Source organism: Lonchura striata, chromosome 6 (assembly GCF_046129695.1).
Source record: "Lonchura striata isolate bLonStr1 chromosome 6, bLonStr1.mat, whole genome shotgun sequence".
Lineage (NCBI taxonomy): Eukaryota > Metazoa > Chordata > Aves > Passeriformes > Estrildidae > Lonchura > Lonchura striata.
Window position 1 is genome coordinate 6,926,371 of NC_134608.1, and position 24,362 is coordinate 6,950,732.

The 24,362-nt window shown below is 40.1% G+C and overlaps 1 protein-coding gene across 1 annotated transcript; it reads right to left on the reverse strand.

Annotated features, from left to right (window-relative positions):
- Window positions 1-4,736: 4,736 nt before the first annotated feature.
- On the reverse strand, window positions 4,737-24,146 carry SGPP1 (sphingosine-1-phosphate phosphatase 1). The gene is made up of 3 exons (XM_021554513.2): window positions 23,387-24,146; window positions 13,145-13,234; window positions 4,737-10,910 (listed from the first exon to the last, which is right to left on the reverse strand). Exons 1-3 carry the CDS (start codon window positions 23,978-23,980, stop codon window positions 10,359-10,361), a joined length of 1,236 nt encoding a protein of 411 aa, XP_021410188.2. The 5' UTR covers window positions 23,981-24,146; the 3' UTR covers window positions 4,737-10,358.
- Between the last annotated feature and the right edge of the window lie 216 nt (window positions 24,147-24,362).

The following is a 24,362-nucleotide window of genomic DNA, read 5'->3' on the forward strand; positions in this document are numbered from 1 at the left end:
CGGGGCGGGGCCGGCGGGCAATCGGCGTGGTGTGATTGGCTGGCTGCGCTGGGCCATGGCGGGGCCGGCGGGCAATCGGCGCGGTGTGATTGGCTGGCTGCGCTGGGCCATGGCGGGGCCGGCGGGCAATCGGCGCGGTGTGATTGGCTGGCTGCGCTGGGCCATGGCGGGGCCGGCGGGCAATCGGCGCGATGTGATTGGCTGGCTGCGCTGGGCCATGGCGGGGCCGGAGCCCCGGGGGGACACCGGAGCTGCATCCTCCGGGAGAGCAGGAACGCGGGGGTTGTTCCCTAGGAGCCACCCAGACACGAAAAGGACAAGAAGGTTAATTAGATTTCCCCAGATCCTTTTTATATTCTTTCCAGTTGAACTTCCAAACACTGTTTTTTCTCCTTTTCTTATTTGCCAATTACTAGGCTAACACATCCAGGCTATGAAAAAGAAAATGGCATAACTAACATTGGCTTCTTTTAATTTTTTATTTATATTGCCACATTCAATATACTTGAATGTGGCAATAGAAATAAAACATTATATATTATATTAATATATAAATATTTTATATAATATATTTATCTTATATATAATATATTTATATTTATAAATATATTGTATGTAATGTAATTATACATATAAATATATTGGTATATAAATAAATCTATTTTATATATATATATATATTTCTAAATTGAATTTTGCCAAATTCAAAATTCCCTGTTCTACTCTGAATTTGCTGTTCAGCACTGATGAGTAGTAGCATTCATCCATAACCTTGGATGGATGTTATTCAGCCAGGAAAATAATTTGTACCTTTATTTTCATTGCGGTTAAAATCATATATATTGCCTTTTCTGATAAATTATGTGAATCATATTACTGATATCATGGACAAATAAATAATTTCAAGACTTTTTTTTAAACATAGAAATATTTTCATTAGCTTAGTTTGCACTTCCATTTTTTAAAAATGGAAATCTAAGAATTTGAGCTATGTATTGTTCTAGCAAGATAAAAAAAGCTTTGGCTAAACCAAATGACATGGTCAAGTTATAAGGCAGTATAAAAAAGACACCTTGTAGTTCAGTCTAATGCCACCCCTTAAAGCACAAAGTCAATCAAAAGACTTCAAAATACAATTTTATTTGTCTGCCACTAGCCATGTGCAATATTTTAATCCTACATGCTCCAGTATAACTTATTTTTTACTGTTTCTACTTACATAGGCACATAAATAATGAATGTATTTATGTTCTACCAGTGCAATTATCTGTCTGTGAGCAGAGATTAACCTTTTATGTTGATAACTGCAACATTTTGAGTCGTTTATTAGAACCAAGTACTTGCATTCCTGAGGAGTCACAGATGCACAGCTCACCAAGCTCCAAACTGGCATGAAAAAGTGCCCCTTTTCTGTTTATTTTTACTCCTTAACATTTTTACAGTGCACTGAACATAGAAAAACATCCAAATACATCAAAGCACAAAGACCCAAATTACACACTCATGTTTTCACAGTAAATACCTTTCCCTCATTGTGAAGCCTCGTCCTGCCAGAGCTGTCACCCAGAACTAAAGTCTGCTCGCGCTGGTGGGATTAGTTCTGAAGATTTCCAAACAGGAGGCAGACGATTTCACTGAAAACACAATATGCATTATAAGACTGTAGTATAAGACATGTCAGTATGACAATAATAGTTTTCAGCTGGTAGTTTTTCATCTGAGTTTCCCGGGGCAGTTGCCACAAATTCATCAAATACCTTCTGTTCATTGTTCACGTGGTAAAAACAGCTGCAAGATCAACTGGAATGCCAGTTTACAGCCACGGATTTGGTGCCCAGTACTCCCAGACAAGTACAGCTGTATTAACAGAAAATCCCATTTTTTTGGATAGCCCACCAATGCTGCTGAGTCACAGGTACCATGGCTAGGGATGCAGCTGTGAAGTTTACCACAGGAATTGCAGGGCAGATGCTCCAGAGCTCACTTGGAACTCTTTGACAGTTACTTTGCAAATATAAAAGGTATTTTGAGAAAGGAATCTTTAAGATTCCCACCTTAAAAGAAACAAAAAGTCTAAACAAATCTGAGTTTCAGTGTCATGTACTCTAGGCTAGAGGTCAATAACTCAAACAGCAAATTGTCTAGAATAAGAATTTTTTGGGTTTTTTTTTGCTGTGTGTTTGCATCTACCTAATATGCCAAGGTTATTTTTGTGGCAGTGTAGTTTGGCTTGCAACTTTTTCAGTAGAACAATTTGTAATTAGCTCATACATGCATAGAGACAAAGTGTTACATATCAGGGATCACTGAACATAACTCCCTCAGTAGATCCCTGCAGCTGAAATACCAGAAGTTAATGTGGTTTGCTGCAGAAAGGGGTTTATTTTTATTATCTTTAAAAGGTACAGGTCATTGGTTTCACTTGCCATTTGTCCTCTGTTGGGGATAAGGGGGAGGGGGGAGCTCCCAAACCTCTCTCCAGCATTTTTCAGCATTTCTATCTGCGACACTTGCCAAAATGTACAAGTGAGGCAAATTTATTGTGACTGATGGTAATCAGGTTTTTGGATTCACTGAAGGCACTTCAATGCTTAATTGCCACTTAGTGCTGAATAAGCATTTAATAAACCAAAATCAAAGGCTGATTAAATTATATACTCTAATTACATAGTACAATAAAAAGAAGTTTTGATTGCAAAGTCAAGTTGTTGGGTAAGGACACCATCTTTAGAGGTCAGCTCAGAGTTAGCAGTGCCTGACTTCACATAACCTAACTTCCTTCATCCTGCAGTAACAGAGCTGTGTCTTTCATCTCTTTGCTACAGCAATTCTTCATTTTAATAATGCTGCTGTTGGGAACAGTGCTCACAGTTTCTCATACCTGCACAGGGTGCCAGGTTAAGGTTTTCTGTTGGATCCTGTTGAGAGCAAAATCCTGGGCCATGCACTGAGGGCTCTTCCTCAGCCTCCCTGTTGCCTGTAACTGTCCCCAAGAGGCTGAATGGATGTTTTAGGCACATTCAGGTAAGAAAACAGACTGCAGATATGTATTTCTGTTTTCCTGGCCATCCTCACTATCTGAACAGGCATGCTAAGAACATAGTGAAATTTGTTGGTTTTTTTTGTTGGCCATTTTGTTAGTGGCAAGAACTCCAGATTCCTTCCTGAAGGGGAAAGATCAAGCTGGGCACTAAAGCTGAGCATTCCTTCCTCCTGAGGGAACAGCAAAAAGTGCACAGTTCACCCAATGCATGCTCAGTTTCTTCTGTACTTGTACAGAGGTAAAACAGTGGAGCCAAGCTTGAGCCATTACCCTTTGTGCTGGCTTTTCCCAAGAACCTCAGACAACCCTCCCACGTGTGAGGTTCCTGAATGCAAAAGGCATGCATTATAAAGCAGCTCAGATCTGCTGCTTACTGCCTTTTGGGAGGGGCAATTTCTTGAGAAGGAAGATTTCTCAGCTTCCACAAGCTGTACAGGTTTTTGTTGGGAGGGTACTATCTTATTTTTGCTTCAGCAGCTGAGACAGGTTGGGGTGACATCAAGATCTCTTACAGAAGACTGGTCCCCAAAAGCCCAAGCTCAGCACTTGGCCACTCTATCAGATGTGTGTATTCCAGACCTCTTGATCCTAGAACATGGTGTTTGCATAACTGCTGAAGTGTCTTGTATATAAATTCTAAAATAGCATTTTTTTTTTGCATTGACAAGAAAGAAAACACAGCAACCAGAGGTTTAAAGAAGGTGCCCAAACAGGCCACTAAGTGTGAAGAGCCAATCTGGCCTGAAGTATTTATTATTTTTCTCTCAGCTGTACATTAGTGAGGTTAGTCAGCCTGAAGTCCAGACACAATACCAACACTGACACACAGCCAGTGAGTGCATCAGGGAAGAACTGAACTGGTGCTGCAAGGCAAGCACAGTGCAGTGCTAATTACCATCGCTGGGAAATCACTCCGAGTGCCAGAGATGTTCACTCTGTGCTTTACCACCGTATTAAAGAGATTAGCAACTTTTTCACCTACAAATCTTATTAAAAATGATCAGAGAAAGCATTATGTCCCATAAACATCATATCAGATAAAATATTCTCATTCTTAAAGATGTGTCAATTTGAGTAAAAGCTTTATTTAATTTAGAGTTTCAGCATCTGCAGCTGATGTACTGCAGTCCACAGCAATAACCACTAAGCAATCACCAAAACCAAAGTATTAAAGTACCTGCTGCATGAAGTGAAGCATGGGAAACGGCATCCCAGAATTTCCAGTTCAAAAATCTTTGCAAGTTAGTAGAAATCTGGGTCACCATGTTCTGAAATTTAATCATTCTATACGTGGCAAACATGATTACATCCCCTTGCCTAACAGCATGAGGTAAGCAATTGCAAAGGAATTCTTCATTACAGGCATTATTTTGGCAATATTCCCAAGGCAGTTGCAGATATGACTAGCCACCAGGACTGAACTCTCTACAGCAGGAATTCCCACCCACATATGGCTACTGGCATACCAGGAGAGATGAAAAAACATACTGGGTTAAATATTTCAAGGTAATTTTTCAACTGACATGGAAGTAGAATGTGCTTTCTGCTTATGTTTGCTAAGCTACTACATCAAATCAGCCGTACACATATAAGGGGGAAAGAACTTTCAGAAAACAAACTTTGGGGTTTGAATCCATCCACAAACTCCAATCTTCTCCCTGAGCACTGGAAGGAATAAAGACGATAACACAGCTGAATCCAACAGGAGTTTATTACCCACGCATTGCAGGTGAAGTTAGACATTTCAGTTACCAGTCAATATAAGCTTAAGTATTAATTGACAACTCAGAAAGTGTACAATGAGTACAAAATCATTAAAAATAATAAAACAAAGTGCCGATGTATTAATTTTTAAAACATCAGTTGTACACTATTATACAGCAAACATTATATGATCCTCAACTAACTCTGCGCTCGCATCTCAGTTGTTTTGGGTTTTTAAAATCAAGTTCTCCAAGTGGTTGAGAGACTGGGTTACAACTGCATTATTTCCCAAAAGGCTACCTAATATACAGCCTTACCTTATAGAGACAATGCTGGTTTGTATTTTATCATCTTCCTTTTACCAGGGAATGCAGTAAACAGGAAAAAAAATCTATACATAAAAAACTCCAATACACAATATTTATATATATAAATGTATCTATATTGTACTACAGATTTCATATAAATCAAGTGTAGGCCAAATTTTGGCATAACTTTTATGTGCATTAAGTTTAATACAAAATCCCCCTCAGACTCTACTCTTACTGTTCCCATTACTTGCTCCTTAACTGATCTTCTTCAGTTTTGATACTTCAGTCATCTAGAATTGTCTTAAGAGGTAATTTCCAATTCAGTAATATCACCATTATCTTTCATTACACTTTCTAACAAAAATAAACTTGTGGGAAAACAGTGACTAATAAAATCCTCCAACTTGATGGGAATTATTTACATTTACTAGTCAGTATCTTTAAGGTACTGTTATCCCACTTACCCTCTCTTCTCCTTTGATCCTAACAGGAACAGTTACTGGACATATACTGCAAGCACACCCTGCTTTCCTTCCTTTTCTTACAAGGCCTCTTAACCAACATGCAAATCATTTCTGGTGCAGAATGGAGTGCAGAGAAATTTTTCAAATGCATGGCTAAATTTGCTTCAAAACCAGCATGTGATACTTGCTTTTTAGAGAACACCTGAAGTGCTTTATCCTCTCTGCCATACAGAATTACATTTTGTTTCCAAATTCGGCTTTCATTGACTTTCTTCAGTATTGTAAGAACAACATTAGTGACCCAATTAATCTATCAATTTGACAAATATATAATTTGCTCGAAATGTTAAAACAGGCTTATATATTCTTTTCTGAAAGAAAAGGCCACTTAAGCTTTCCTGTAGAATAAAGTCTGGGAAGAAGTCATTCAACTTCCTCCCACAAAAAAGTTAAGTTTCCTCAAAGTTATTTGTAGAATACAGAAATAAATGATATAACCACCAAACATTCTACTTTAGACCAAAGAACCATTCAAGAATCAGTTACAATAAGTTGGGTCACAATACCCCAATAAACCATTTCTCCTCTCATTTTAATATCTACTGACTTTATTCTGGGGTCTCTTCATTCACAGAATTATGGTACAGAGGGGGAGTGTTAGAAATGTGCAGCCAGTTCCACCTACACAGAATGGGCTTCCAAGTTGAGCCCTTTAGCAATCTTGTAAAAACAGGGCTAAGTGTGATTTTAACAAGGAAAATCACCCAAAAGCAAGGCTATCACATTTAGAAGCTGAGTCACTTCACACACACCGAGCCTGCTCACAGTCAGCACGGACTTGCCCTTCAGGCTTCATTCTCAGTGATGTGTGGAAGGAACCAAGTGCAGAACTCCCAGTAAAGTTAGCAGGAGTTTGACAGCAATGCCCTTCATACCATTGAATTATTTAATATCTTCTGTAATGTGTGTGAAAACTGGTTTTATTGTGAAAGCAAATACTGAAACAGAAACAACTTTTAGCACAACAGATGTATTTACTTACAGCATGCAAGGATTTGTTTTTATATATTTTTGTAGCTAAAAATCCTTAATTATTTACAAATTCAAAATTACAATCTTCACATAAGTAGCAATTGCTTACAGAAGTTCTGGACACCCTCTCAGAAATAAGCAAAAAATGGAGTAAAAAATACTGCGAGCAGTAATTTAAAACAAAAACAAAGGAAAACCTATTAGCTTCTAATATCCAGACAATTTAACACTGTTCTGGTAAGAAAAAAATAACACAAAAGCCACATATCACATTTGGAGATGCCATTTTAAAAAGAAAAAAATGCATCTTTCTGTTTGGTTTTTCTTTCCAGGAGAAATGCTGTACATAACCTTTAAAAATTCCAAATAAACAAAAAACAACTCCCTTTGGTTTGCCTATTTACTTTCAAGTCGCTCCTCCACCTCCTGATAGAGACCCAACAGCTTCACAGGTGATACTGTGATACTTTATATACAGGTGATACTTGTATATAAAGTAGGAGAAGCAAGGAGAAAGCAAAAAATCAATGCTTTTTTATAAACATGAAACATTTTTCCAAAATAACAGATTCTAAAACTCACCCAAGATGCACGTGTCCATTCTGAGTGAGGGCCAGACCAGAAAAAATCCTGCTCCTGTGTTTAAGGCAATCTCAGACTAATTTGCATCTCTTCAGCCTCTTGGAAAACAGAATTTTGTGTCAAATTGCTCTCTACCTGCCTGTTGGTTTTTAGGATTATTTCACACAATAATTAAAAAAGGCAAATGTAGCCAGCAGCTTTTTGTAATAAATGTGCATTTATACCTGGTTCTATGAAGTAATAATTCTCTCTGGGACTGAGGGAGTTCACTAGCAGGATTTTTTTGCACCACATCATAAAGGGTTTCAAGCATATTTCCTTCTGGAAAGCCATTTGACTACCTCTTAAAGCTATATTAACTTTATTTATGAAGAATTTGGTACCAGCTGGTGCTCATACTAGAAACATTTTTCATGTTCGACTCTAAGAATAGATTAGGGCAAAGAAAGTGCTCCAGTTTTACCTGCTGCTTGTTATGCCCAATTCCAAGGAATCTTAGCTTATTAGTAAACAAAATTATACAACAATACAAATACTTGGATTTTGAAGCATTTGTATGTCTGTACTTCTTTATCCTCTAAAGGTATTCATATTGCATGACATTTTGTGCTAACTGCCCTCTTGAGCCTAACCCCTTATAAAACATGAAAATAGAACAGTAGAACTTTTTCTCATGTAAACTTCACTGAAGTAGTTGCTGAAGGTGCTTTATAGACATTCTGATGGACATTTCCTGGGCAGTGGTACACAGAACATGACATTTTGAATTTACTCAATGTAATGTATAAAAATATAAAAAATACGTTTATGACAGTAGAATAAGCTACAGTGCAATTTTCCTTAGCCTGTTGAAAGCTCTGTGTGATCTTTTTCACTCCTTCCAGATCCTCTACAGTACATCTCATGTTCCATTAATACTACAAGAGAGCAAGCACAGCTAGAAAATACAGCTTTACTTATGCTCTTTATGATGTAAACTTGAAGTTTCTAGAAGTCCAATATGTACCTTAAAAAATGAGGTTTGCTCACTTACCTTTTCTGTGCTAGAATTTAAACATTTTTTGCTAGAAACTGTAAAGCTAGGATATTTAAGGAGAATATGCCCTAAATATTTACTAAATATCAGAGAAAGTTATCCTATTATTGTTAACAGTCCTCAGACTACTTAAATATAATTGAAACTACACCACTTGCTTAGGGCTTTAAGCATAAGGCATTTTGTGTACATTCCCCCAGCTATGTATTTAATGGCTATCTTGGTGTGTGAAGCCAATCAGTGAAAATCCCATTCTCAAAACCCTAGAAACCAATTTACCTTTTCCTGCACATTCAGCACTGAACTGCAAAAGAGGAACAGACACAAAAATCAAATCCAGAAACACACACTGAAACTATTTTCTCACCATTTTCTGCTGGGTAAGGTGTTTCCAGGTATGTAAGTTGTTTAACACACTCTCAGTTCTTAATACCTCAGTTAAATACATTCATAGCAGTGCATTCAGGATGCATGGCAAAAATGCACCAGAAAAGTTGAGTTTTTTCACATCATCCAGTGCCAGAGTACCATAGACCTCATGTGCTTCAAAGAAAGTGAAGTTAACTTTGTCAATCTACACACTAACAGCTTGGAGATATCATCTCCAACACAGAAAACCTTCTAAAACCAAATACTGCTCACAAAAAATGTAGGCTTTGTATTCTATCCGATCACTGTATTTCCCAACCAAATGATGCTTTTCCTGAAAAACAAGTACAATACAAAATTAAGGAATTTGTGTCTGCTCAGACACTAAGACAGCGCTTCCTGCAGTAACTGTTCCTGACATGAAAATAACAGATCAGGCAACACATGAACAAGACAAAATGAACAGAAAAAAACCACATGAAATTACACTTGAAGGGAAAAGGATCATGAAAAGCTCGAAAGCACATAATAAAATCCTGCCAAATTTAGACATCACAAACCGTTCATGCATTGACCATACTGTCTTGACTGCCTCACAATCTGTGAATCAGAATGATTACTAGTTTACTTTAATTGTTACATTGTCTTGTAACTATCTAAATTGGGTAAAGGTGATTATTTCCTTTAAATATAGTATGTTAATGCATAAAAATACAGATTTTTCTAGAATAAGTATTATATTTTCTAACCAAATACCTAAAAGCAGTGGTCCTTCTAGATTAGTTTGGAATAATAAATGAAGCCCATTTCTTTGCAGAATGGGGTGCTTTTATTGTTTATATGTTTAAATAATTAATACTGAATATCCATCCACTGTATAAACAATCTCCAGAAAAATATATCCTCTTGCAGTATCTTACAATACACATTAAAAATACTTACAAAAGGGACTATTGTTCATTTACAATATCTTGAGCTCAAGGACACAATTCCTGTGTTGTTTCATTTATGCAATTTTGATCAGGAAAAGCTGAACATTCTGGTTAACTTGGCCCATGTCAGCAACATGGACAATTAACATTTTTTTAATATCTGCCTAATTACGTAGGATTTTCCATAAAATCAGGCATTTTACATCACAGTATATATGGCATTTCTTAGTTTAGCAACAGAAAGGCACAGTTATTAAACCATAAAATACAGTACCTGAATTATATATACTCTAGTGATATCTACCAATGCTAATCCAGACATTTTTCTCTGTAAAGGGGGCTAAAGAAAAAGGCTTTTGTTTAATTATTTAGAAAAATTCAACCTCATTACAAGTTTGGTCCGTTAAAAATACCTATTAGTTGAAATACCTTGAAGCAGGACTTCAGGAAAGAATAGAAAAAAGTAAATGTAACAGGTTATGGTCCAACAACTTGAATTAATTACTGTGAAATGGCAAACAGATCATGAATGGAGCCTTCTGAATAGCTGTCAGACACACCTGCCAAAGTGTCACTGTACACAGGTACAGCCTGGCAGCCATCCCAGATACATTCACTGCATCACACACACAGACTTGGTTACAGCAATAAGTCCAAAAAACAGCATTTACAGAGGTCAGCACTTCTCCTGGACTGATGCTTGACTGCTGGCCCTAAACCATCCCCAGAGATGTGCAAAGCCCTTTAAATGCTTTGCCTGCTTTGTATTGCTGTTAATAGGAAGACCCTGCTAAAGCCAAGCTGGCTGGCCTCCCTTAGCAAACTAGTGCACCTCTTCAAAAAGCAACTAGCTCAGTTCTCCCTACTCAAAGTGATCAAACTGCATCAGGAAAGACCAATGAAATGGAAGAGGCAAGGAACAATAAACATGAGGGAGAAGCCAACCATCCCATAGGTAATGTAGCGATAGGGCAGCTCGACCTCCATGCGCTGCCTGGCTCTCCGCACGTCAGCGTGTGGGATGCGGAACATTTTACACGCCAGTGGAATCGTGGCTTTTTTCATGGCCACTCTTGTTAACAACAGCACGATGACGCCGATCAGCAAGCGCAGTATGGCTTTTCCAAACACGGTCACGGTGAGGGAGGACAGGGACAAAGGCAAGGTGTGGGGAGGAGGATCCAGCTGCAGGCCCAGGATGTAGTTGACATGAGAGCCGCAGGCCACGCCGGCACCGCAGCCCAGGATCTGAGCTGTGTCTCCTCGCGACGTGCTCCACGTGTCCAGGGTGAAAGAGAAGATGCCCAGGGCCAAATGGAGACTGATGATAATTAAGGGTGCATATTTGTAAGTTAAGTTGAAGTTGTCAATCAGGTCCACAAGTGGATGGAAGACAACCAGGATAAGAATAGCATAAAGAAATCCAGCAATAACATCCTGTTGAAGAGAAAAATATGGTTTCAGTGTGGTAATCATTAAGACAAAAGCCCTCAAGTTACATTAGCCATAATACAAGCCTAGCTACTGTAATGTAAAAAGCAACTTGTGGATTCCTGTCTTTTACTGGATTAAATCTTTATTATGTTAAACATAAGGTAAGGAATTGCACTGGATCACTTATTATCAAATTACCTGCATCCTGACCAGACCACGAATGAAGTTATGATCAAAGGATCCTTTACTGAAGTTGTAGGTTTGGACTTTTAGTAAGGCCTGTTGTGACAGGGCAAGGGGTGATGGTTTTAAACTAAAAAAGAGGGGATTCAGACTGGATATAAGGAAGACTTTTTTTTTTTTTCCAGTGAGCATGATAAGGCACTGTTACAAGTTGTTCAGAGGGGTGGTGGATGCCCTGTCTCTGGAAGCATTCAAGGTCAGGTTGGATGAGGCTCTGAGCAACCTGCTCTGGTTGAAGATGTCCCTGCTTATCGCAGGGGGGTAGGAGTAGATGATCTTTAAAAGTCTGTTCCAACCCAAAACTATTCTGTGATTTTTCTATGGTTTTTCTGCTGGCAACACTAGTCCCTGCCCAGGGCCAGGGCATTCCAACCTACAGTCAGCACAAATCCAGCCCAGCTAAATATGTTCTGCCAACTTAGGTTTGCTGAAACAGCTCAACAGTGGCTCTGAGGACCTGGGTGCCAACACGTCCAACACTGGCAGCAGCAGCAGCTGGTGCAGCAGTCAAGGACCTTTGCAGCCAGGCACTAAAACAGCTTCAACTTTCCACTCCAGCTTCAGAATTAACAATGCTGGAAGAATGGGAATTGTTTCCAAATATTAAAGGAGAGGAAGAGATAACCTCTGTGGCTTCCTAACTGATTTTCAGTTTCACTACTGTTTTTAAAGATATTTTCTTAATGAAAACATTACCCAGTGATTCTTTACTTCAGCATTAAATTTCAGTTAACTGTGACTGATCACTGAGTTGCATGGAATTCTCTGCCACTTTTGTCACCTTCAATTGTTAAAGAACTTGTGCAATCCAAGCATTACAAAGTGGCCTGCCTTAATTTTCATGCTTATCAGCTCTTCCACATGAGCCAGGAGGTAGGACTTCAGTCACCAGAGTTTGTATTGCTCCAGCTTCAATTAATCATTTTTATTTGCTTCCACTAATTGAAAGCTTGATAAAAGCTCTAAAAACTTTGACTGATATAAACATCAGACTTGTTCATTTCAGAAGCAACAAAAAAATCTTTCTGCTCTATTTGCCACCTACTCCCCCCAAACTCAGGCACTGTGGTTGATGTGCATTGCACCCTGTATTCCCTCAAACTCTGCAGAGGATTCAGATGTGAAATTGCTTGTGAAACTGTCTGCTTGCTCACTATTTGTGGCACAACTTTGTTCTATGACATTTTGTGTAAGCTGAACTATCAGCCCATCACATCATCCTTGATGGGGTGGTTTTAGATTGGAAAGCCTCCTAACTACTGATGCAAAAATATAATTTAGTTTTTCTGAGCTGCCTTATTCCCCCATGCTCCTTTTATACTGTTAATTTACCAGCTTTTCTACTCCCTACCAGGCTTACCCTTTTCTGTCAGCTTTTCTTCAAAAAACATCTTTAGCCACCCCCATAAGTGGTCTTGCATTGCAATTACCACTTTCTAGTGTTCTTGTTTTCTCATTTCTTCATTGCATACATTTGTGTTTCAGTTTGAGGTGTTTCAATCTGTATAATAAAAGAGTTTGTTTTTCAAAGATGACAACTTTGTTACCTAGTTTTAGAAACTCTGGTAAATGAATCTCTAGCATGTAGAGTGGCACTCCAAAATGCACACGCTTTGAGCAGCTGATGTGGAATGAACTTTAACAGCCACTTTCTCATTCTGCAAAATGATTTCTACTCTGTAGAGGAAAATTTACTCTACACTTTAGAGCAGTCATCAATTTCTGCACTAAAAAATGACATTAAACACCTATTAAGTTTCAACCATGGACCGAGTTTATAAAAGACAACTGTAAGTTTAGCATGAGAGCGACTTTTAGCTATTTTATCAATTTCTATGCTGAAGAAATGCAAGTCTTCTGTTTCTGTATGGTAGGACATTACAAAAATACATATGTATATCATTATTGCACTGTAAAACATTCAACGTGATGTGAGTTTATTAAATCAGAACAGGATTAAAGCAGAAATTCAGTAGTAGATTAGATTTTCTTACCAAAATTGAATGCATTCCCATATAAATTCGACTACAGCAAACCAAAGAACACCAGCAGAATGCCAGGATCAGTCCAAACATAAGGGGATACTGGTAGGGAAGAAAAATGCAGAAACCGTATTAGAATTTGAAAAAATAAATTTAAAAAAAAAAATCACTCTGTGAACATTCTATAATTAATTCTAGTTAATGCCCCTGATATTTACCCTTTTCCTTACCCTAGCCTCCACAGGCCTAGGTAGCACCTTTTCATAGAGAAATTGTTAAGTCAAACTTTCAATCTTCCCCATCTTCTTTGCAATCACGATATATGAATTTCAGTGCTTTGACCAGATTTTTTCAAAGCAGGAAGAAATGTCTCAATCTCTGTAGCAGTTGTCTTGCCATGCTCTCTTATCCCAAACTGACCACATGGGCAGAGACAAGTGTGTTAAACTGTGCAAAGTTTTACACTGGATGAAGCAGCTCCATCACCTACTTGTATTGTTAGGAAATACCCAGGCAGAATTGAGTGGCTTCACTTTTTTCCCCAAAAAGGAGGAACTTGTAACAAAATTACAAAGAAATTCAATTCCTTCCTCAATTCTTTGTTTTAGGGTTTCTGCAGTCGTTGACTTAATCTCTGGGCATCAGCATGAAACTCCTAAAACAGTAATCTTTTTTGTTTTTTCCAAACTCACATAAATTTCCTCCTGCAAGCCACATTTGTTAAAACAAAAATCATCAAATAATTACTTCCAATTCTTTTTGCCTTCTCACATGTTCTTTTTATTAATAAGGACTGTTTACCAGGAAGAAATAACTTTGCTTTAATAAGCACATATCCCGTAGAGAAACTTAGTTTCTTAACTTCCTTAGGTGTTGGATAAAACTATGCTAATTTACATATTGCAGCACAGTAAGAAATACTTTCCCCACTATTGCAAAATGTTGTACAAGACAGGGTACACCTTCCTTTTTTGTCACTATTCTAGAAAAGACGCAGTCACAAGACTGGCAAGTTTCCAAAATTGCTCCTCTTCCCACAATAAACATGTTCAATGTAAACAGACAGCCGAGATGTATTCAAACCTAAGAACAAAATCTACAGGCAGTTTTCTTGCCCTTTCCCTTGTTCCTTTTATAGGTAACCTGAGGGGTAGAATATCCAACAAATTCGAGAAAATCTTTAAAATTACTGGAGGAAGCTCTCTGTCCTTTGTGAAGTCCACTTAACAGACTGTAAAGTTCCAAAATCAGTCTTTCTGTAAAAGACTTTAGACAGGATTATCACTCTTCTGCATTTTTACAACCTTCCCTGAATTCTCAACTCCAGATGACAAACCTAAAATAACGTTCTCAAGCTAAGAGAAAATCAGAAGCTTACATTTCACATAAGAAGCAGATTTCAGATTAAAACAAATTCTAAACACGCCACTCATGGTTGTGCTCTATCTAGATTAAACTCTATTTCCTGTAGCAACATTTGTCTTTGCTTCTATCATATTCATCTACAAACTGGATCTAAATGGAACTGTGTACTGACTGGAATGATGAAGGAACAAACTCAGTTTCCTGCCTTTCAGAACTCTGCTAATTCTGGGCAATGCACCAGTAACTCTGTCACACTCACACATGACTGCAGTTATCAGATACCAACATTGCTACAGCAGCCACAAAAGCAGCCCTTTTGGTACAAGTGCAGCCACATCCCTCTGCCCCACTGTGCTTCTCCCTTTGCCACTGGTCTCAGGGCAGAAGGAATGCTGCCTGCAGCAGCCACACAGCCTCCCTGCACGGTGCTGCTGCACTCGCCCTCCCTCACGCAGGACTCCCCCAGAAGTGCTCCGTGTGCAGGGAAAGCTGTACCCTGTGGCCTCTGAAGCAAAGAGCAGCTTCAAGTTTCAAATTCTTTGGCCATCACTTGATAGCCTATGTCCATCCCTGTCTCCTGACACACATCTTTTGTGCTTTCAGAGCCCAGTCGGGGTAAGGCTTTTCTTTAATAAAGACTTGTCTTATTTCTGAGGTACCTGATGGAAAGAGGCTGGAGCTTTAGCTGGAAGATGAATGAAGTGCCAGGCTCAGCAGGGCTCAGCAGCTGCTCATGACACTGCGGGTAAGAGGCTGGGGTTGGGGGAGGGAAGAGGTTAGAGCAGCTAAACAGCAAAATCCTGGGAACAAGGAGTATGAAGGAAATAGTTAGGTGAGAAGTCTGGCTTTAGTAAGAGTCCTGAGCAGGTAATTGTAAACAGCAGGCAGACTACAATAATTCTGAAAATTAAAGAAGAAATGCTTGCTGTCAGGGAACTCACAGGGGAGGGGTGTTTGAGTAAGAAACTCCAGCTCTGAAGAATGTTTTGGAAAGATTACTTGGCTCTGTCGTATGTCACTCTAATTCTGAATAAATAGCCCTTAAACCATCTGAGAACACAGGCTAGTTTAGTTTCTCTGTAGCAAAACACAGCAGAATAGCTTGAACATCTTAAACTAGAACAGGCTGCTCAGAGCCCCATCCAACCAGGCCCTGAATGTTTCCAGGGATGGAGCATCCAACCTCCTCTCTGGGCAACCTGTGCCAGTGTTTCACCAGCTACAAAACTTTTCCCCTGCATCTGATCTAAACTAGCCCTCGTTCAGTTTAGAACCATCACCCCTTATCCTATCACAAGAGATCCACAGGAGTTGATTCCCATCTTTCTCACAAGGACCTTTTAAGTACTGATCATAAAGCACAACACCCTGTGTCCTCCTCAGCCTGTTTTAAGTCCTACCTTTTAAAGCAGCCACTGGGTTCAAGCATTCCCAGAACACCAAACTGGTAGCACCTGCTTAAAATCTGCCCTGAGGTGGTGAGACAAGCATGTATTTGGTCCTCACACGCAGGGATAAGTGCACAAGGTGACTAAAAGAGAATATCAGCACTCCCACACACCTCTGAGCTCAGCAGCACACCAAGTCACACCACCAATAGGGACATCACCTGGATCTTTGTAAAAGAAAGCTGATGCCATGGACTTACTTCCAAACTTGCCTGCAAGGCTGAGATACCAGCAAGCCTTATAATAATACTGTTTTATAATGATGGATTTCAAAAATCTCCTCTCCAAATCATAAATGAATATTCAAAGAAAGGGAAAAAAACAGCTTTTATGTTTTCTGCTTAAAACAGGCACATTTTATGAAAGAGCAATGTGAAAATTTGAATATAAATTTATATTAAGTGTTCAGGGAAGAAAGTCATAACCACTTTCTCTTTTTATTATGTTGACTCAGCTCAGGTCTCTACTTAAATAAGAGATATTAAGCAAAACAGCTGAATTCCAGCAGTTTTAGTCCCATGGTTCCTGGCATGCCAGATCAGACCTACAGAGGCACAAAGCACAAAAGATCACAAGTTTGCTTCTACCCTCTTCCCCAAATCACAGTTGGTTTTACTCATTTGGGCATCAGAAGGCAGACTGGCATCACATGTCATTCCAGATGAGGCTGTTAGAGATCACAGGCAGGAGAGGCAGACATAGAAACCAGGTTTCATTCTTTCACCTTGTTCTTTTTGATAAAAGAATCGATGTATCAACATTATTGACCACATCTGGTGTCACTTTCAGTCAGATATTCAGGAGCAGCCCATTCTGGACACAAACATCTCAAACCCTGTCTCCATGCCCTCATTTAAGACCATCTCATGTATATCCTCAAAAATTCCTTATGCCTCCATAGCCAACATGGCACCTCAACAATTTTGAGTGTGGTTTTTTTTTTTTTAACTGCATACTGCTTTTTTTTTTTATGAATTAAAACCTCCAAACCAACAAGCATGTTATTTAAAAAAATAATTTTTTAAAAAGTGTATCGATTTCTTAACTTCACCTATTAAGGTAAAGCTAAGTAAACTGAATAAACTACTGGATAAACTCTACTCATTGTGTTTCAGACCCCAATTTTGTTCCCATATTCAGAATCTTGTTTTAATTGAAAAAATTGAATTAAATTCATATTTGTAAAACAGCAGTGAAAACACTCTCAGTAAGTCTTTGAGAACTTTATGTCCTATGCTTTTAAAAGGAAACTCCCATCCTATAGAAAATTCCAATACATCCTCCAAAATAGGTTTGCAAACTTCTGACTGGACTACACACAAAACCCTCCCCTATCCTCCTCCCGCTCCTTGATCTTTTTGCCAAGTCTTAATAACATAACCATTGTTTAAAAATGCTTATAAGGAAACAATCTGTCCCAAAAGCTTTGACCTAGGTCAGAAAATTCCTTCTTTCATAAGGGAACATTATTCAAAGACACTCTAAATACTCATTTCTTTACCTTTTTAAAGCACATTCTGCACCAGAGAAATTTCCAGCACCCACAAATTATTCCAAAGTAGCTTTCTAATATTTTCAGTGTTCTACAGCATTCAATGATCTTTTTTAAATCATAACGCAGAAGTTCAACTCGAGTTTGAGACAATTATTTTGGGCTAAAGTTCACTGAAAGAATCCAAGCAGAACTTGCAGCACCAGGCTTTTAATAAGGTATTTCGGCCATGTACTGGCAATAGCCATATGAAAAGCTGCAATCAATGTTTATGGGCATGGCTCCAGCACCCTGGCTGGGCAGATGAGTTCAAAAAGCACAGCATAAAAATGATTTTGTGAACGGAGCAGAAGAAAAGGGAAAAGAGGATTGTTCAAAAAGAGAAAGCACCAGTCAGTCATTTTAGGAAAAAAAAAAACAACTTTCTATTTCAAAATGGGCCAGGTGGTAAATATCACTGGTTAAGCTACATTTATCAATTATTTTCTCCTTTCTTGCACTGACCATCATTAATACCAAGAGATATGAAAACCTCAGTGTTGCATGTTTCTACAAGAACCTCTTTTTAAAATTCCAAGATAAACTTTTCAATGCCAGTCCTAAAGGAAGTTAAAACATTTAATTTTCTGCTACACCTAATCTGAAAAGAAATTAAGGAGGAACAATAAGAATTAGCGTGTTATTTCTTTTCATTGCAGTCATGAAAAAAACAATCCCTCTGTGAACACAGCTAGCAAAAATCACTTATGGCTTGCTCTGTTTATGCCCCAGTACCTAAAACTACATTTTTTTCTGCAAAATAATGTTTTCTCGGTTTAATCAGCACACCCTATTTGAAAGAACAAGGAGTGCTTTACATGTGTACAATGCACCAAGAAAAAAGAAACTGCTTTAGAAATATTTCCTTTGAATACCTTTTCAGCAAAAACTCTTATCCAACTTCAGAGCATTTGTTTTTACATGTTTTCCCCCAAGACTACTTACATTAAAGATTCACTTAGGCAAAACTGAAAAATACATTTAATGACAATCAACACAGTCTAACGAGACAGGCTGTTGTATTCCTCTGGCAGAGATTCCCTACAGACATTTGTCAGAACTAGCTGTGCTCTTTCCAAACTTTTAAGAACACCTGCAACAAACAACTTTTTTCAGTTTCCTTTACAAACAGCTACAGGCAGTAATATGGCCGATGGAAGATCTTGCATCTCAGACACACAAGACAAGGCCAGTGCTGACACTCCAAATTCCCACTGCTCTCTCTCAAATCATTGTGTGGGTAATTCTGTGTTTTCAGATCATCCCTTCAGCTGGGCTTCCAATGTCAGAAGAGGTTTTGTTTGACTCTTAAACATGTACAAGAAGACCAATTAGACAAGCATGCACGCATCTCTTTGCCAACATTTCTTCTCAACATTTTAGTATTTTAGCCAAAGGCCCCTTTGGGCTTCTCTGAGACATGATGTGTCTCTTTCTGAAGGGACTGCACTCGCTCCTGCACACAGACTTTGTATGTAAGAGATGGTTTTCTGTGTGTAGCTTCCAGTTTACCACTACGTCAATCTTACTGAAAATGCAAGCCTTTCACCAAGGACAGACATTTAAAACAAGGGTGTGCCCCTTTCTGCAAAATTCTCACTACAGTACTGTTGTGATTAGGCTGTTTCTTCATCTCCAATAACCAATTATTCCCTATTTCCAATGGGGATCAGAGTGTTTAGCCTTTTGAAATGAAAGAGCAGGCAGACAATTCTAGAGGCAATCTTCAATAGGGGTCAGTCAGAACCACAGAGTGATGCAGATTTCTCTGAAATCCCAACACAGATCCTGTCAAACCCACCTCTAATTACATTCACCAGCCTTGGCTGATAAACGTCACAGTGCAGATCAAAAATCTCTGGAAGAGAGTCTCAGGTGGTACCACAAAAGAGTCTTACACAACCAGTACCACAGAGAGTCAAAAAAGCACTGAGTAAATGAAACCTGTAAGTGAAAACTGCATCAGAGAGGCCACTGGAGAATACATGCACCTACTGCAGGTTCAGCAGTGGTGTATATCCAGGTCACCATTAGCAGCAGCAAGGTGGAAAGGCAGTCACTGATGACAGGCTTTGCATATCAAACATTGCCAGGCACGTACCCAGGGAGGACAAGGCTGTCATGTTCAGCACCACAAGCTGCTTCAGAAGCTAAATCAGTGCTGGTTAATATAGTTAAAGGCCTGCTACACAACAACCCAGGCTCTGGGCTGCTGCTGAACATCAACTGAAGTTTGCTCAGTGGTTACAGTGAGAGTCAGCAGTTCCTCACTGAGCTCATTAATGCAGAGCTCAGGAAGGAGTGCAAACCCATCATTTCCTAATGCAGACAGCCACTGCTACAGCCAGGCTGCATCCTGAGCAACCCTGGGAAAGAAGAAAATTTTCTCTATCCCCTGGGTGGTATTTTTCTCCTCAAAATACACCAGCAGAGTTCCAACACATTCAGGTACCATCCCAACTCAAGGACCATTTCTAATGAAATATATCTTGATAGCTATTTGAAATCAACAGTTCAATGTAATCAAATAATATAAAAAATACTTTTTCTAGTAGTCTCAGCCTGAGCCTGTGGAGATGTTGTGGATAATTAGCAATTCACACAATCTCTTCCTCATCTATTGATATAAGCCAGTCTGGCTCAAACTGTCACAACTTCAAAGAAAGTAAGTTTTCCCCAGTTTGATAAAGGTTGCTTTTTTCCTACATTGTATCAAGATCTATAACCTGTCTTTTAAATGTTTGCCCTCCTCTTTCAGGGTATCAGCACTTCAAAGGACAAAAAAAAAATCAACATTTATAACACTCCTAAATTCTCATAAGTCTTTGACATGAGCTTTATATTTCATGGCTACTGAAGTGTCATTGAAATAAATGGTTGTCCCTACAGAAATGTTAGCATGTAACACATGTAACTTTTTAAATAAATAAATGAACATTGATTATGCAAGTAGAATCAGAAGTTTCAGGCAAGCTCTCATAACACAAGAAGAAACTGAAAAATTTGGATACAATGGACAGAACAGTTAGCAACTATGAAAGTTATCCCAATATGTAACTCACTTCTGTCTGAAAGGTTTCATTGAATATCCCCTATGTTCAAAGTATCTAATTGTGATAATTTGCCAAAACCATCTTTAAAATACATTATCTTTGAAAATATTCTACTTGAACAATAGAACTACTGCATTTATAGAAAGTATTTTAGTTTAATATTCAGAAATCCTTTTGAATACTACGTAAAAATAATTGTAACAGGACTGCTTAAAGGCATTGAAAACTTGAAAATCACAAAGTCAGCAGGTTAAGAAAAAACCCTACTGCAATCCAAACATGTTTTTAAATGGACAATCTGGGCCATACCTAGAGAAATAGGAGCACATTTTCTCTGTTCTGTATTTTCTTCAAGAAAAATACTCAAATAGATTGTCTTTGATAGAACTATCACACAATAGCAGGAAGTCATAGATCACTGAAAGCAAATAGGCTACACGAGAGATTCCCTCCTCACTGGTGTAATATCTTTTAAAGCAAGAGGAGCTTTCTTTGGTTTAGTATAAACTTCCAAGTGACAAACTCAGAGCTGCCTGTATTCCAGAGTAAAAGTCCCTGCAGAGTTACACCTGTCTCTGCCTCAATTCATCCTCAGTCTCGCTCCACTGTGATCTGCTGAACCAACACTCCCAAGATACTGTCTCACCACAATCAGGCTCTGTGTAAGGCTTCTTGACACTAAATATATACAGAAAGAGATTGCCAAAGGTTTAAATCCAGCAACCTGCACCTACTGGTGCATTTGTAGAATTTAGTAAAAATAGTATTAAAATCTCTTTTATCTTTAGTAAAGATAAAGAACTTCCAAGAACTTCTGAGGTTAGTCTTTTATAACACCATTTCAAGAAAAACACCATTTTCCATGACAAATGATGTCACATACGTTCTACTCCCTTTCAACAGAAGTAAAACAAGGAGAACAGAACTGTCAGATGAAAGGTTAATGAAAAGACTCTTGACATGCCATTGGTTAATTATTGATTAACTTATGGAAATAATTTAAAAATCAGAAGGGATTTTTTTTTTTTTACATGAGTATTTTGAAATGACAGAAGTTGGTCTCAGAGAGGTCTTTTATTCATACTCGTTTTCTAAGAAAAAGGATTTGAAATCAAGACTCAAGCAGTTGGCTTCTGCATTTCTTAAGCACAGTCCTACACGAATAACAAGGCTGAATGTTTTATGATTTCTTACCACGCATTCATGGTAAATATGTTTAGTCAATGAGCAGAGTGTTTCACAGACTGCAGCGGCAGGGTTGCAAACCACAGATCGAACTCGGTTCACTGGCAAAAACACCATTTCACACCCCGTTTGCTGCTCCTCTAAAGGCCATCGAGACGGGCTCTCCTCTGCACACATAACATCAGCTGAGCAAAGCTGATCGACTGCTACTGCTAAATGAGCTTTCCCACATGCAAACAAGTACAAATCCAGTTTGTTCTTCCAATTGACACCAGCCCTACCAATAATCAAACATACAGATTTTGGTCATTTAATAAAAACAACTTTGAGATTAAGCATCTAAGTGGCAACATTTCAAATATTTATTTCAAACACTCATAAAACAGTATATTATTTATATGTGTATAGATATATATATGTAATTATTATGCCTGCATAACTCCAGCAGATAAAACTTCACCTTTTCCTAGCAAAAGTGAATCCCCAAGAGCTTTCTTTTGGGCACATGCATTCACCTTGCAGAAACAGATACATAATCTTTGGTTAGAGAGACCAAATAAAATGTCTAACCCTTAATTATCTCATACCTTTGCAGTCACCCATTCTGATGCTGAGATAGAGCCACAAAGTGTCAGGCAGCGGCAGCAGACAAATGGTGATTGTCACCAGTAACTGGGAAGGCAAGAGTTAAGCCCTGCACAAAGCTTAGAATCAGAGTTAAGTGCTCTCTACCGATATGACTTATATCCAACTTAAACCAGGCAGGTATTACAGTAAGGATTAGTAAACACTAACAACTTAAGAGCCTAGTTACTGCCTAACTTCTTAAAACGCTGTACTGGACATTTACCTGGGAAAGCCTTCTCTCAGCTACTGCTGAAAGTGGTGGAGTGATTTAGAGAGCTGGATGTGCTTTCTTTGGAGCTGCTGCTGTTGCCGTACTTCCAGCAGCCAGCGCCAAAGCACATGCCACTGCTTGCGTAAACCAGACTATCAACAGTGTTATTTTAACTTATCTATTGACCCCAAGTGCAATAGACGGATTTTAGAGATTCTGCTGAATGAAGGTGATGAAAATATCATAGATTACCAGTTCCGCTAATTAGGAACACACTGATAGATTGCAGAACCTCCTGAAAGTACAAATACCAGAATCATTTCCAGCTTGTGGTTAATGAAAATAAAATCGTTAAGGAAAAGGCTAAAGCTACAACACAGTGACGCTACAAAGTGACTCGAAGCAAAGAAGGATCAACAAGCTCTTTAGTTACTGGCTCTCCACTAAATTCTCACTCTGTAAAACCAAATGCTTGTAAAAACACTGGATGCTTATCCAAACTTTACGCAAATTGACAATCTGGAAAAAACCTCTCATCGGAACAAAATGCAGATTGTTATCGCGAACTTTTCACGCGTGCTGAGCTAATCCTCAAAACCAGCACAACTTCCATTCACAAGACAGAATTACTAGAACATTTCTCGTTACCTGAGCACTCGCTTAAATCACAGAAAAAAAGAAAATAAGACTGAGGCAAGGAAAAAATGTACGAATCTCACGTTTTGCCAACCAAACTCAGCCACCTCCCCTCCTGAGGAGAAATCAGGTCTGCCACATCCTTACACCTCGGGGCTGGAAAGCGCACGGATGAGGACACGGAGGTGCGAGCATTACCTGCCAGCGGCCGTAGCTGAGCAGCAGGAGCGCCAGGGGGATGGCGGTGCCCGACATGGCGTGGGTGGAGGGCATGCTGTACTCGGAGTTGTAGAACACCTCCAGCTTCACCACGGGCGGCGAGGCAGGACGCGGCCAGCGGATCACATCCTTGGTGCACTGCCCCAGGTACATCACCCACACCCAGATGATGATGAGCCTCCGGCCCAGCCAGGCGTCCACATTCCAGATGCAGAAAGGGAAAAAGAGGATGTAGAAGAGCTCGTTGCCCAGCTCCGTGCCCAGGCTGAACAGATAGTAGAGGAAGCGGCTGCGAGTGGCGAACTCCTGGCTGCCGTCCTCCTCCTCCGTCAGCGAGTTTCGGCGCGGCCTCCTCCTCCAGCGCCGCGGGCTTCCCGCCGCGCCGGGCACGGCCCCGTTCCCAGCGGGATGCTCCCGCCCGCCCGCGGGGCCGCCGTTCGCCACCGGCCCCCGCTGCTCCGCGCCGGCCCAGCCCGAGGGCCCCTCCACCCCGCAGAGCCGCTGGAACGCGGCCACCTTCCGCGGGTCCTGCAGGTGGGCGGCCAGCCGGGCCAGGCGCTGGCCGAGAGACATAGCGGCGGGGGACTTCGTCTGAGGGGCGGAGAGGGGGATGAGGGCTCCGCGTTATGGGAAAGCCGCTCTCTGAAGAGAAACCCGCTGGAAGGCGAGGCGCCGCGGGACCAGCCTCGCCTCGCCCGCTCCCTCCCGCCGCTCGCTCCCTCACGCCCGCCCCGCTCGTTCGCTCCCTCCCTCACGCCCGCGCCGGCCCCGCCCCGCCGCGCCTGCGCGCGGCCCCCGCCCCGCGGGAAACGTCCTCCGCGGCGCGGATTGGCCGCGGCTCTCTCTGGGGCCCGCCCCGCGGGCGGCGCAGCCAATCGGAGCGCGGCGCCGCGCGAGGCGGTGCGCGGCGTGAGGCGGCCTCGAGCGTGAGGGGCAGAGGCTGCGGAGGGCGGCC